The 15,728-nt window shown below is 34.7% G+C and overlaps 2 protein-coding genes across 5 annotated transcripts in view; both read right to left on the bottom strand.

The window, feature by feature from the left end:
* Positions 1-15,728, bottom strand: part of LOC114338870 (uncharacterized) — a 435,637-nt gene that overhangs the window by 203,506 nt on the left and 216,403 nt on the right. The window lies entirely within an intron of this gene.
* LOC114338869 (uncharacterized) overlaps positions 1-15,728 on the bottom strand; it is a 456,134-nt gene that overhangs the window by 322,012 nt on the left and 118,394 nt on the right. The window contains exon 16 of one of the 2 annotated variants that reach the window (XM_028289498.2): positions 10,578-10,813. The exons of the other annotated variant lie outside the window; for it this stretch is intronic. Coding sequence (XP_028145299.1) covers positions 10,661-10,813 — 153 coding nt within the window. The 3' untranslated portion in view covers positions 10,578-10,660. Of the gene's footprint in view, positions 1-10,577; positions 10,814-15,728 lie in introns of those variants that run through there. 2 annotated transcript variants of the gene reach the window in all.

Raw genomic sequence — 15,728 nt, 5'->3', positions numbered from 1 at the left:
TCATTTTTTTTAATTAAGTTAATAGTATAAATCTTCTTCTTTCATAAACTGTACGAAGTATTAATGTAACCTCATCATTTTCTGACTTATAATGTTGCAAAAAAAAATTAATTTGGTATAAACAAATTAAATAATTTTTAAACTATTTGACCAATTACTTTGAAATTTACAGTGTTATTTAAGCACCGGAAGTCTCAACAATCCGGTTAATAAGAAGGTTCTAAGTTAATTTTTGACATAAGTTAGGAATATTTATAAAAACTTAAAATTTATGATTTATTTTGCTATTTTCTAAGCAACAAATAAGGATAGACATATGCAGTGAACGCCGTATTGAAGTTTTCTACATGTTTTATGAGTTTTTTATTCTCAAATTTGTTTAAAATTGTTCACTTTTTAGTAATAGAAGAAAAAAGCTAAAATTTAGCGTTTTTTGATCTTCATTTGTTTATAACTATGTATATCATCAAAATCGGCTGCAGGAAACATATAGTTTATTAATGTAGATGTCCATACTACTCAAAAAATTTAGTTTCGGCCTGGAGGGGGATGTGTCACGAGAAAAGTCTTATTTCTCTGGACTATAGGGCTCATTTACATGCGTAGAAACTGAGTTACGATCGATAAAGCTTCGAAAAATAATTATTTTGCAAATTACAATTTGCATTGTGCACTAATTTGACAATATCTTGAGTTCTAATTGTTGGATTTAAGTTTCGTGAACGGTTTTTTCTTCGTTATTTATTAACGAACAAATTTTATTTAAAACATTCTGTTTTATCTCTTTTAGTTTATGAGCCAGAGCCTTATAAACAATGTATAAACAATTAAATTGTTTATAACAATTTTTTGACCACTCCGATCGAAATCAACCCTCGAAATTCGTAATCAGCAGCCAAAAATCGATAAGACACCGTTGAGTTTGTTCATCAGAATTGAAAAGGACACGGTGACCCCTTTGGCGCCTAGACTAAGTGGAGTATATACTATTATACTATTTATTTCTTGAAAAATTCAGACCATTACCCTTATACGCGCCAATGATGAATATAAATTTTCAAGCAACTTCTGCAAAAAAATTTGAGTCACCTCTCAACGTCAACGTCCAAATGTACTAATATTTTTACAGCTGCGCCTGGTCTAATATTATTAGACGCTTATATGTATAGGTGGTTTTATAGATTAGTTTGTTTATTGATAAGAAATAAAACATTTAATTGTACTGCTGTCTTTTTTTTTACTTAATGATAAAACATCATAACAAAAAAGTTTACAAAATGATGGAAAATAATATTTTAACCAATAAAATTTGTTAAATATTTATAAATAATATGAAGGGTACAGACGAAGAATGGCAATAGTCCATTTGGATCGATTTCGAACAAATTGAAAATGACGATTTAACTTACAAAGTCAAAGTAATTATTATTATTCTTTAAATTTGACTTTATAATAAGTTAATAAATATTAATTTTAAATTTGCTCGAAATAAATTCAAATGAACTATTGCCATTCTTCTGTACCATTTATATAGGTATATATCAACAGTTAAATAGTGAAACCTTAAGTTAAAATCTACAACTTTTCAGGAGAGCGAAAAAACGTTACTGCTTACTACAGGTTTTTTATTTCTGAGTATTTATTTATTTACAACAACCCTCCTAGAAGAATCCTTATGTCACAACCTGTGGGAAGTAGAAATAGGGGTAGGTCAAAACTTAGATGGAAAGATGGTGTAGATGAGGATGGGAGATAAATAGGCGCAGCAAACTGGCAACGGTTGGCAATGGATAGGACTGACTGGCGTAATAGACTTGGGAAGGTCGAGGCTCTTTCATAGGGCTGTAGCGCCATTGATGATGATTTATTTATTTAATACTTTGAAAAAAGATGCTTTAAAACAGAAGAAATAAAAACATGTACTAAGCAGTGAAGCTTTTTCGCTATCCTGAAAAGTTGTAGATTTTGAGGTTTCAGTATTTAACCGTTGATATAATAGACTCTAGTTTCTTATTGAGGTTACAGTCATTTATTTGTAAGGGATGGGATAAGAGATACTCTTTGTTACTATCGATTATAACTATAAATATCGTCGCTGATTTGCAAAAAGGTGTCAAGTGACATTTTATTCAAAAGAGGGGTTACGTGCAAAATGATAGGTTCTACCTATTCTGTAACAAGGGGTCAAGTGTATTACGTACTCTTGTTGAGATAACAAGTCTCATAATTTTTTGGTGCCAAGTAACATTTTTTTTAAACTGGTTGTGTGAAGAGGAGCTAAGTTCAACTTAGTAAAAATATAAAAATGTTACTTGGCTCCTTTTTGTAAATCAGCGACGATATTGAAAAGGAAAATTATTGGTAAAAACTCAAAATGAGGATACAAAAAAGCTATAGCTCATCGCGAAAAAATGTATAAAATGTAAAGTGAATAAAAAGTAGCCAAAAATATACTGTGCAAATTTCAGATCAATCCGAGTAGCCTTACTAATGTAGAAAATTACCAAAAGAGCAATTTAACACAAGAAAGGATTACTACTGGAGCAACGTTACCATTTTTGTGATAACAATGTCAGAAGGCGCTGCTTTTCAGGGTGACTACTAACACAGTCCTACTACCTGAGCCACAGAAAGCCAAGACGTTATGAAATAAAGGAATTCACAATTTTCTCTTACAAAAGGCATATACATTATCTTAATGTTGAACGTAGCAATAAGAAAACACCAACATTTATTTTTATATTTATTTTTAAAATAATCTATGTACAGCATAAAAATATATATAATATCACAGAAGCAGAATATATAAGACCTTTTGCAACATTCTTCCAAATGGTTCTGTTAATTACTGGTGTTTTCTTCATGAAACCATTCGGTTGATCTGAACAGTACATACCATACATATTTTTTCATGTTCATTTTCAATTTCATGCATACAACAATTATGTACACCACTAGTTTCATCACAATATTGTCAGATGAAAAATATTTACATAAACTACTATCTCTAACAGAATATAGGACCCTTTTTGCAGCACTCTTCGAGCTGATTCTAATAATGCCTGGTCTTTTTTCCATTTGATTAATCTGAACAGTACATGTTTATCAATATTCTACATTCAATACTTCCAACTTTCTAAAACCATTCCAATAATGAATATTCGAATTCCAAATTTCCAAAAAAAAAGAAATGTAAGGTTAGAAAGAAAAAATAAATTTAAATGTGACATGACATTACGTCTAACTAACTGCTACGGCACCGTCAACGAAAAGTTCTGAGCTCGTAGGTAGAGGGGATAATTAAATAACAAGTTTGTAAACCTTTACTGGAAAGCTTTTTGACGTTCTGCATTAAGAGTGGCATATTATAGCTTTTAAATGTCTCACGAAAGTTGTTGTATTAAAGAGTGTCGAATTACTGGTTACAATAGTAACTGTGTATTCTACAACTTTCCTGTCGCTAAGCATAAGGTGATTCAACGACAAAAATGGATTGATGCAATTAGAAAAAAGTAAGTAAACACAATTTTAATTTTAAAACGGTAGAAAAATTGTAGCTAAAGGATCAGTTAGCACACTCTCGAATTTTGACGGTTTCAATTTTACAATCCAATCCTGAAACAAAATTTGAATGCGTGAAGATAACGACCAATCACAGTTAACGTAGGATGCCGTTAACTGTCATTCATAAGTTAATATTTAAGAAGTATTATACTATACCTAATTAATTATATTAAATTATTATGCTTTTTTGCAGAATAATTTTTTTCTAATATTAGTTGTCAACATAAACGTCAAAACGATAAGCAAAATCTTAAAAATAATCATAATGAATAATAAATTCTGTACTTACTGCTATTAATTATCGATTACAATCCAATTACTTCTTTACGTTTTAAATATTACACGATAAGAAGTAAATAATAAGTTTTAAACAAATATTATTTGCTTTTCTACTGTCCTCTTTAAAATTCCGGCCGAAATAGGAACACTAGTCAACCGTTAGATGGCGATAGCCGCCATATTAGCGAAACTCACAGAGTATAGGCAACACTTTTTTCTTTCCAGAAAATTTCCGGTAAAAGTTATTCTAGAATCCTGTAAGGTAGGTGGCGATACCAATGAAGCTCGGAGCGGATACGAACGTCAAGGTCAACGTCGAACGGCAACGTTAACGACAACGTCGAGCTTAAATTCTTCCCAAATATTTTGTGTGCCTGTGCGAACTTAAAATCCGAAACAAAATCCTCGAACGTCGAGAGGGTATCCCGGACATGTTCAGGATCGTTTTTCTGTACTGCGCAAACACCGAATTAAAAAGCCGTACGGTGTTCAGAGGGAAAAATTCGACCACCGCGAACGCTCGATTTTATAATGCGCAGGCGTTCTCACTCTGGGTACATTCGGGTTGGCCAGCGTGAACAAAGCTAAGGTTAATTTATAGGTTTATAATGATCATTTCCACCTCCACCAGTTGCATCTCTTTTTGTTTCGCAGTGTATTATGTTTTCAATCTCTTGGCTATTTTGCCAGGTCCATGTCACCAGCCCCCCCTTTTTCGATTTGAGGGTCAAAAAAAAGCTCATTCGTTTGTATTGCGTTAGTACTGGATTGTATCACCCTTCATTCGTTTGTACTGCCCCCACCCTTTTAAATCTGCCTGGAGGGGCTGGTGACATGCCATCCCCCCCTTTTTCGATTTGAGGGTCAAAAAAAAGCTCATTCGTTTGTATTGCGTTAGTACTGGATTGTATCACCCTTCATTCGTTTGTACTGCCCCCACCCTTTTAAATCTGCCTGGAGGGGCTGGTGACATGCCATCCCCCCCTTTTTCGATCTGGGGGTCCTGGATGGGTACGTTCGTTTGTACTGCGTTAGTATCGGATTGTATCGCCCTTATTTTGTTTGTACTGCCCCCACCCGTCTAGATTGGCCTGGGGGGGCCAGTGACATGCTACCCTCTACTCTGCACTTTTTGCCTTCTGAATGTCGAAAATAGGTTATTTCGTTTGTACTGCGTTAGTACTGGATTGTATCACCCTTCATTCGTTTGTACTGCCCCCACCCTTTTAAATCTGCCTGGAGGGGCTGGTGACATGCCTTCCCCCCCTTTTTCGATTTGAGGGTCAAAAAAAAGCTCATTCGTTTGTATTGCGTTAGTACTGGATTGTATCACCCTTCATTCGTTTGTACTGCCCCCACCCTTTTAAATCTGCCTGGAGGGGCTGGTGACATGCTATCCCCCCCTTTTTCGATATGGGGGTCCGGGATGGGTATGTTCGTTTGTACTACGTTAGTATCGGATTGTATCGCCCTTATTTTGTTTGTACCACCCCCACCCGTCTAGATTGGCCTGGGGGGGCCAGTGACATGCTACCCCTCTACTATGCATTCTTTGCCATCTGAATGTCAAAAATAGGCTATTTCGTTTGTACTGCGTTAGTACTCAATTGTATCGCCCTTATTTTGTTTGTACTACCCCTACCCTTCTAAATTTAAAACAGAGAAGGATTAGTGCTAGGAGTAAGGACACAAAATCAGCCAAACCTTGCACATAGTAACACCGCGGGTGTAAAATTTGGTAAAATCGTCAAAAATGAAACGAATTAAATTTTGAAACTGAAAAACAGGCTTGCAAGCCACTCTCCACTCTCCATGGGGAATGGAAATTTACCCCCTCAGATGGATCTCGGTGTAGTAGCGATTTGAAAAATGGTACATGTATTTGTTGGAGATATTTTGAACACCATTTTCAATCTAAAATCAGAGAGCAGCGACCTTGTCTTTCCCTACTAGGAAGAAATGTATCCATCCCCTCAATAAATTTTACAGTTTCAGACGCTATCGATATGAAAATCAAAGATCTTATGCGGCGCATTCCGAAATGCACTCTTCGTTGTACAATTTCAACCTCTCTGGATAACTAATTAACTGAAGCATACATACGACAGAATTCATTGGAATCGAAAATTATTAAAAGAAAGTATTTGGAACATTAAATGAAAAAGTCCCACAGTCAATATCTTTCTTACCATCTAATGTCAGAGACCAGATAACAATAATTGCCGCTGCTATGTTATGGTAATTTGTTTTCTAGAAAGGTTTGTATTGTTCGTTTATGACTGCAATAAGATTCAGAATTTCCGTATTTCATTTGTAAAATAAATATAGTGTCAAAAACTTGCTTATACATTTGACGCACGGTCCGTCAACGTGTTAATTGACTCTACATATTCAGTGCCAAAACGAGACATTTTTATAGAAAAATATTTACAAGTATATTAAATGCCAAACTGACCTATTAAATAAACAATGTCATTGCAATTTTCGATTTCTACTATGGAATTATCGCTGTATAGACCAGGGCGGATCTGTTTTGAGGTGGATGTGAGAGGTGGCATTCCGATTTTTGCAGATAAAATTAGGTGACAACTTCAGTAATTATAATTGACTTATGCTCCTTCTCAAATATGTTTGGAACATTATTAAAAAAATTTAAATATTTGAAAAATTTCGAAAAACATCGATTTTTTCAACTTTCATTGATTGTAACTTAAAAACGATTCATTTTGGAACAAAGTCATAGGGAAATAAAATAAAGAAATTAAAATTCAATTGATAATTGAATTGAATTGAATAATTGAATTTATGACATTATGATATGTCATAAAGATATATCATAATGATAATTGAATTGATAATTGATCATTGAAGTGACATACGACACGACTGGTATAAAATATCTTAAATGATTTTCCTTTCTGCAAAATAGCAATAAATACAAAATAAGAGGGCAAAATAAGCCTCTTTTTATTCAGTGTTTTTCAACCACTTTGGTTGCACTTAGAACCTTCGTATTTTACTTAAAAAATTTTTACGACATACTCAATCCGTCCACCAAATTTCATTAAAATCAACATAATAGATTTTGCATACTAATTTTGCAATCTAAATTTTTTTAGAAAAAGTTCAAATTTTTAAAAACTTTCTGAACAAAAAGTAGACCTGTTAGAAGTTTGCTAATTTTTTTACATATCGAGAGGTACTTTACCAATCCAATACACTTTACAAAATTAAAATCGGATTATTTAAGCGGCCTCAGCACTGTCTTAAGGATATAAACAATTTTTTTGCTTATAAACAAATATAGTGAGGACGTTTGAGTTGGAGTAAATTCATTTTCTCGAGAATGGGCAACTCTGGAGATAAATCCCTAAACAGGTCGATTTTTATATTTAAATTATAATTTTTGGGATATCTATCATACTACTAACATCATCCATCTGGGTGTGATGATGTAATCGATGATTTTTTAAAATGAAAATGTGGGTCGTGTGCTAGCTTATTTGAAAGATTATTCAATTCTCTATTTATTACATAATTATTTATACAGGGTGCCCAAATTTTTTAAAATTAATTGAGACAAACAGAAGAAAGTATTTAATTTAGTTAATTCGAGATACATTTTACTGTTGTCCTAAAACAGAAAAAAATGTTTATTTGATAAATAACAGAAACATGAATTTATTGGTATTTATTAACTCAAACGTCCTCACTGTATTTGTTTATAAGCCAAAAAATTGTGTATAACTTTAAAACATTGCTGAGGCCAATTAAATAAACCAACTTAAGTTCTGTAAAGTGTATTAGATAGGTAGGGCGTATCTTTCTATGTAAAAAAATTAGCAAACTTCTAAATAATGGTCTACTTTTTGTTCAGAAAGATTATAAAAAATTTTAACTTTTTTAAAAAAATTTAGATTGCAAAATTATTATGCAAAATCTATTAAGTGTATTTTATAGTCGTATATCATAAAAACTTCAATTATCTTTATTTTATTTCCCTACGACTTTGTTCTAAAATGAATCGTTTTAAAAACGATTGAAAAGTTGAAAAAAATCGATGTTCTTCGAAATTTTTAAATATTTGAAGGTTTTTATTAATGTTCCGGACATATTTGAGAAGGAGCATAAGCCAATTATAATTACTGAAGTTGTCACCTAATTTTATCTGCAAAAATCGGAATGCCACCTCTCACATCCACTTCAAAACAGATCCGCTCTGGTCTATACAGCGATAATTCCATAGTAAAAAAATCGAAAATTGCACTGTCATTGTTTATTTAATAGGTCAGTTTGGCATTTCATATATTTGCAAATATTTTTCTATAAAAATGTCTCGTTTTGGCACTGAATCTGTAGAGTCAATTAACACGTTGACGGACAGTGCGTCAAATGTATAAGCAAGTTTTTGACACTATATTTATTTTGCAAATGGAATACGGAAATTCTGAATCTCATTGCAGTCATAAATGAACAATACAAACCTTTCTAGAAAACAAATTACCATAACATAGCAACGGCAATTATTATCTGGTCTCTCGCATTAGATGGTAGGAAAGACATTGATTGTGGGAATTTTTCATTTAATGTTCCAAATACTTTTAATAATTTTCGATTCCAATGAATTCTGCATGTAAGTTTCAGTTAATCAGTTATCCAGAGAGGTTGAAATTGTACAACGAAGAGTGCATTTCGGAATGCGCCGCATGAGATCTTTGATTTTCATATCGATAGCGTGTAAAACTGTAAAATTTATTGAGGGGATGGATAAATTTCTTCCTACTAGGAAAAGGCAAGGTCGCTCCTCTGATTTCTGATCGAAAATGGTGTTCAAAATATCTCCAACAAATACATGTACCATTTTTCAAATCGGTAGCATGGAACTACTCCGAGATCCATCTGAGGGTGTAACTTTCCATTCCCCTTGGAGAGTGGCTTGCAAGCCTGTTTTTCAGTTTCAAAATGTAATTCGTTACATTTTTCACGAATTTACCATTACACCCGCGGTGTTACTATAATAGTTTTGGCTAATTTTGTGTCCTTACTCCTAGCATTAATCTTTCCCTGTTTTAAATGTAGAAGGGTAGCATGTCACTGGCCCCCCAGGCTAACCTAGACGGGTGGGGGCGGTACAAACAAAATAAGGGCGATACAATCCGATACTAACGCAGTACAAATGAACATACCCATCCCGGACAACCATATCGAAAAAGGGGGGATGGCATGTCACCAGCCCCTCCAGACAGATTTAAAAGGGTGAAGGCAGTACAAACGAATGAAGAGTGATACAATCCAGTACTAACGCAGTACAAACGAAATAGCCTATTTTCGACGTTCAGAAGACAAAGAGTGCACAGTAGAGGGTAGCATGTCGCTGGCCCCCCAGGCCAATCTAGACGGGTGGAAGCGGTACAAACAAAATAAGGGCGATACAATCCGATACTAACGCAGTACAAACGAACATACCCATCCCGGACCCCGTGATCGAAAAAAGGGATCCCCCTCCAGTCAGATTTAAAAGGGTGGGGCAGTACAAACGGATGAAGGGTGATACAATCCAGTACTAACGCAGTACAAACGAAATAGCCTACTTTCGACGTCAGATGGCAAAAAGTGCAGATTAGAGGGGTAGCATGTCACTGGGCCCCCCAGGCCAATCTAGACGGGTGGGGGTGGTACAAACAAAATAAGGGCGATACAATCCGATACTAACGTAGTACAAACGAACATACCCATCCCGGACCCCTATATCGAAAACGGGGGGATGGCATGTCACCAGTCCCTCCAGGCAGATTTAAAAGGGTGGAGGCAGTACAAAAGAATGAAGGGTGATACAATCCAGTACTAACACAGTACAAACGAAGTAGCCTATTTTCGACATTCAGAAGGCAAAAAGTGCAGAGTAGAGGGTAGCATGTCACTGGCCCCCCCAGGCCAATCTAGACGGGTGGGGGTAGTACAAACAAAATAAGGACGATACAATCCGATACTAACGCAGTACAAACGAACATACCCATCCCGAACCTTCAGATCGAAAAAGGGGGGGATGACATGTCACCAGCCCCTCCAGGCAGATTTAAAAGGGTGGGGGCAGTACAAACGAATGAAGGGTGATACAATCCAGTACTAACGCAATACAAACGAATGAGCTTTTTTTTGACCCTCAAATCGAAAAAGGGGGGGATGGCATGTCACCAGCCCCTCCAGGCAGATTTAAAAGGGTGGGGGCAGTACAAACGAATGAAGGGTGATACAATCCAGTACTAACGCAATACAAACGAATGAGCTTTTTTTTTACCCTCAAATTGAAAAAGGGGGGGCTGGTGACATGGACCTTATTTTGCCGGTTATTAGCACGCTCATTACTGTATATGTTAGAGTCTCTCTTCAGAAAGGAAAATATAGTCCGATATATAAAGGTCAATAGACTCAGATGGCAGGGCATATGATACGCAGTATCGACAATCGCTTTATAAATAATGTGTTTTGGGAAAAGCCAGATGGGAGACGGTTTGTAGGAGGGCCTAGAAAAAGGTGGAAAGATGTAGTGAGAGAACATCTGGAGAAAATGGGAGTGAGACAATGGGAAATAGTGGCACAGCACCAACAAAGGCAATAGTAAACGAGGCAAAGACTTATGAAGAGTTGTAAGGCCATTGATGATGATGATGATGGAAATGCAGTATCCGCCTCATACTCTTTGTTTTCGCATTTGTAATTTCATAAAAAAGGTATACACGTAAGGTAATATTTTATTGGAAAAATATTCAATAATTGCAAGTTTAGTACAAAAATTGAGATTTATTTATGATTTCAGTCAATTGTCTTTCAACCATGTTAAACTATGTCCCATGCCAGTATTTAGATTCTTCAGGAGAACGTATTTTTCCCCACACACTCCTTTATTGTCATCGCCGTCTATTGAGAAAACGTTTAGACCGGCGAATTGTTCATTTTTAACATATTCTCCCTAAAAGAATAAAGATTGTTAAACAACATGGTCCAAAAAGAGGTTAAAAGGCAAATGTAAGGGTATCATAAAGATTAAAAGGATAAAATAAGGTATTGGAATATAGCGAATTAGCATAGATGAATTGTCCAATAATTTCTAGATCCACCACCGTGCAAAAAGTATTGGACGGCGTTGAGAAGAAGAGTACTACCTCTTCTTTCTTCTTCTTCTTCTTTCTAGCATGATCAATACGGTGGGTCGATTTTGTAAAAATAAATTTTTTTTTCAAATTTCATAGGTGGGTAGTTTTCAAAAGTTGCATAATACTGAATTGTTTGAGATCATGCTTTTAGATTTTTAATTCAATATAGTTTATAGCCCTCTACCTGCCTTTGAAATGTCAGATTTTTCTATTTTTTTTTCTTTGATTTTTAAAGAGTAGAATAAAATTTAAACAAGCTGTTTAAAAAGAAAGAATATTTATTATTAATTAAACATACATTTTTGACAAATCCAGAAAAAAAATAGGTACACTAAATATAAGACTTTAAGTAAAAAAATATAATAAACTGTGAGAAAAATTGCAATGTTAACACTTAAATTCAGCTTTACAATCAAAAGATGGCATAAGACCTCTAGACTCGAGTGTGGTACGAATTAATCCATCACGAGCCCTTTCACCTACTACAGTGATAGATGCCTCAGTTACCAGTTTTACGCAACGTTCAACTGCTTGAGTATGGCAGGGAAATTTTGAAAATTCTATTTTAATTGAACATATGTTTGACAGCATATCCACAAGAGTTGAGTCGGTAATGTCTCCTAGTAAGGGAGGTGAAGTTACTAGTAAATCGGCCCAGTGTATCATTTCAATATAGTCTGTTGCATTGAAATTTAGTTTCGGAACTTTAAACACTCTTACCTTATCACCTGATTCCTTTCTTGCTTTTATGATACGTCTTAGACCTAATTCTTTGACGAAACCTCTGTTGTCTGTTATCATAGCAAGCAAAAGATTTTCCGGATGGGCAAAAAATGCATTACGTTGTATTACTGGATCAACAACTATTTTCACTTTATCTGATAAACATCTGGAGTATTTAATTAATTTAAAAAGATGTTTGGGTCCCATTTCACACGAAGGTTGTTCTTTGATGTGGAACCATACGGGAGCGTAGACTTTCATGATATAATCAACTAGTGTCTGTAGTTCTTCAGATGGGTCAATGGTTCCAATGTAAAGGCGTAATATGCGGTTGGCCGTTGTAAGCCAGCGAGAATGTGACATATTGCCAGGCTGCCTGTTAGCGAGTTCGTCGCTACACACACCCAATGATACAGCCTGACACATTTCGTACATGTATTTTTGATCAGTGCTAAAAGATTTTATCACATCTTCTTTTTGAGAAATAAGGTTACCGGAGACAGGGCTGAACGCTTTAACACAGAGATGGTCGCAGGTTTCCAGTGCCTTTCCGATAGGCCCAGTGAATCCCTGAGGCCCGCTGGTTCGCCCATCCAATACACTAAATAAATGTCTTAGAGGCAATTCGTTTGCGTGTAGTAGGCAAATAAACCATTGAAGAGGCCTTTGTAGACGTAACTCCATAAATCGAATTGCTCCAGACTTCCATCCAGTATTCGTATTAGTTCCGTCACATCCTATACATTTTAGAAAATCTAACTTCACATTATTGGTTGAAAGAAAGCTAAGAAGAGAATCACATATAGCTTTTCCAGTTCCAATTACTGGTGTCGTATGTCCTAAATATTGTGAGTTTGGTTGGCTTATGATAGAAATATGTTCTCTTGATACCAATTTTCGATAAGAACGACCATTTTTCTTTTCGATCGTTAAGGTTTTATCTTTTCTCCCATCGAAATAAATACTTTCTAGAGAGCTTTGGTGTACATTACTTTGTAGATGTTGCCTTGCTTTATTTCGTGCTCGACGTACCTTGCTCTTATCTATAACCAAACGGTTCTCTTCGGAGGACACTAGGCCGACATCTTGTAACACTGCAGTAGCAATAGCAGCCGCGGATCGGTTTGAAACTCCATATCTATCGCAGATTCTTGCGAGCTTTGGAAGATGTAATGTATTATAGGTTTTATTAGACTCCGAAGTTGATGTTGAAGGTATAGATTCCGTATCAACGTCAACACTATCATTATCAACATGTGCTTCTGAAACATTCTTACTCATTTCAGACATCTTTCTTTTTTTGAAAGGACTTCTATCATTGAGTTCGATTTCTTTATGTTTCATTTGTCGATCCAATGCGCGCTGTAATTTAATGGTAGTATTTTTATCGACACCTGTTATCATCATTTTTCTTTCTTTCCTCTGGTCTAATAGGAAAGGACGCTCGATAATAGGGACTTTGTGATTCTTAGGGCATTTGCAAGAATCAAAAGTCATGCATTTACACGATGCAATGTCAAAAAGTCTTGTCATGGAAGTTTCTCGGAAAGCGTCCACTTTTTGTGTGTATGTATCAGATCTTTTTGTTTTTGGATATCGAATTAATTTAATATATTCATCATAATACCTTTTAAGAAGGTCCTTAATGCGTTTTGAGCTTACAGTTGGAATTGAAGCCAAAGACCAGATCTTTTCAATGCGTTGACAAACAACAGCGTGAACTTCGGTTATAGGCGGCTGTTTTCCGGAGTTTGCTTCTTGTAAATCATACCGCACATATAATATATACCTTATAATGTCACTAACAGTAGGCAAAACACTTGAAGATGGTTCAGAAGGTATTCCAAATATAGGACAACGCACTTTACTTCGAATTTTTAAAAGTTTTGAACTCATTTTACTAACACACTTATATCTTTTTTAGTTTAATAAACTAATTAGTTATAAAAAGTTATTACGGCAATAATACAGTACACAACACGCAACAGTTTCAATTATACAAAATCCGACAACAAATCATACAAAAAAAATAGTGATCTGCCAACCTGTTCAGACAAAACTGTACTGCGATTTCTACGAAATTAGCTGAAAGGTCAGTCTAGTAATCTCGCTCGCGCATGCGTTAAACAAGCGACAACAGCCAATCAGTAGCGTAACACGCATTCATTTTCTTTAGAACCAAAAATTTAGATGAATACAACTTTGTTTTATTTTGTAAAACTAATTCGAAAGTCAGGGGGAAAATTTCCATTTATGGGAAATTTCAAGTCCCGGTAGAGAGCTAAAACATATATGTGATATATTTTTTATTATTTTTATACTGTTTCTAATAGTCTAATGCAACTTCCGATTCATACCCATACTAATTTTGTTCGATTTGAAAAATTCGACCCACCCTAATGATCAATCCTGCTAGTAGGCTACTGGCTTGTTTTATATATTTTGACTTTGCTTTCAGTATGTATTTAGATATTTATTCTTTCATACGATCTCTTTCAGGCATCCCGAGATTCTAGTTGCTTTCATTGCTTGTTCTCTGACCTCTTTTGAGAGATTTCCATAGCTTGTTATTTCCGCTCCAAGATATTTGGAATGATTCTCACCTGTTCCACAGTTTTGGAGTCAATTTCTAATTGATCACAGAAAAAACACTAACAGGTTCATATATTTACAGGATCATATATTTACCTTGAAAGAAATTACTAACAGGAAGTGGATGGCGGAGAAACCGATATATTTAGCCTTTATGGATATGGAAAAGGCATTTGATAAAGTAAAGAGAGCAAAGATTTGGAAATATTAAAAAAAAATGTAAATCAGAAACTAATAAGGGTAATACAAAGTTTATATAAAGAAACAAATAATTGTGTGGTAATATATAATATATCAGAAAACATTTTTAACAAATGTAGGAGTTTAGACAGGCAGGGGGATTAAGTCCACTCCTGTTCATAATATTTATGGATGAAATAATTAGAGAAAGTAAACAAAGAACTTAACCAATATACATAGGATATAGGAAATTAGAACAAATAGGGATGACAGAATGTGCATTTGCGGATGATGTGGTTATTAAAGCAGGAAACGCGAAAAACCTAAGAAAAAGCTTGATAGTATGGAATGAGGTATTAACAAAATACGGTATGAAATTGAACAAGAGTAAAACAGAGACAATGGTAATAGATAGAAATAGGAAAAGGATAAATATGCAAATAGATGGGGTAGAAATAGAGCAAGTCATTAAATATCAACACCTAGGTATTATATTTGAAGAAAACGGAAAACAAGAAATAGATATAAACTATAGGATACAAAAAAAAAACAGACTATATTATGCAATAAACAGTGGATTTGTAAATAGACGAGAAATGTCAAGAAAAACTAAAATTAGTGAATACAAAACTGTGTATAGACCTGTATTCACATATGGATGCGAATCGTGGATATTGTCAAAAAGGGATAAAAGTAACCTACAGGAAATAGAAATGAAATATCTAAGAAGAGTAATGGGAGTGACTAGAAGGGATAGAGTTAAAAATATAAAAATAGAAGAATTAGAAATATATCTCTCTTATATAGAAGAGAGACAGCTGGGTTGGTGGGGACACTTACAAATAATGAGTGATAATATACCCGTTAAAAGAATCTGGGAAAGTAAAAATATAGAAAGGAAAAAACGTGGTAGACCAAGAAGACAGTGGAATGCAGTAATAATAGATATTTTAGAAAAGAGGGGAACAACATGGAACGATGCCAAAAAATGAACAGAGAATATGGAAGAAATTTGTGAAGAACGAAAAATAATGAAAGAATCAGAAACAGTTCTGGGAAGGTTTTCTATTATTTTGTCCATTAATAAAGTAAATATGAAAGGGCTCAGTGAAGGGTTCGCCTTGACTTATTCCTATATTTATAACTACATAATATGTCTTCTGTTGTCAAATGTCCTCCTCATATTTTTGTTTTACATTGTTTATTAATAGTGTGTACTAGGTTAATTAGCCTGTG

Source organism: Diabrotica virgifera, chromosome 4, assembly GCF_917563875.1.
Source record: "Diabrotica virgifera virgifera chromosome 4, PGI_DIABVI_V3a".
Lineage (NCBI taxonomy): Eukaryota > Metazoa > Arthropoda > Insecta > Coleoptera > Chrysomelidae > Diabrotica > Diabrotica virgifera.
This window is presented reverse-complemented; position numbering and strand designations above follow the sequence as displayed.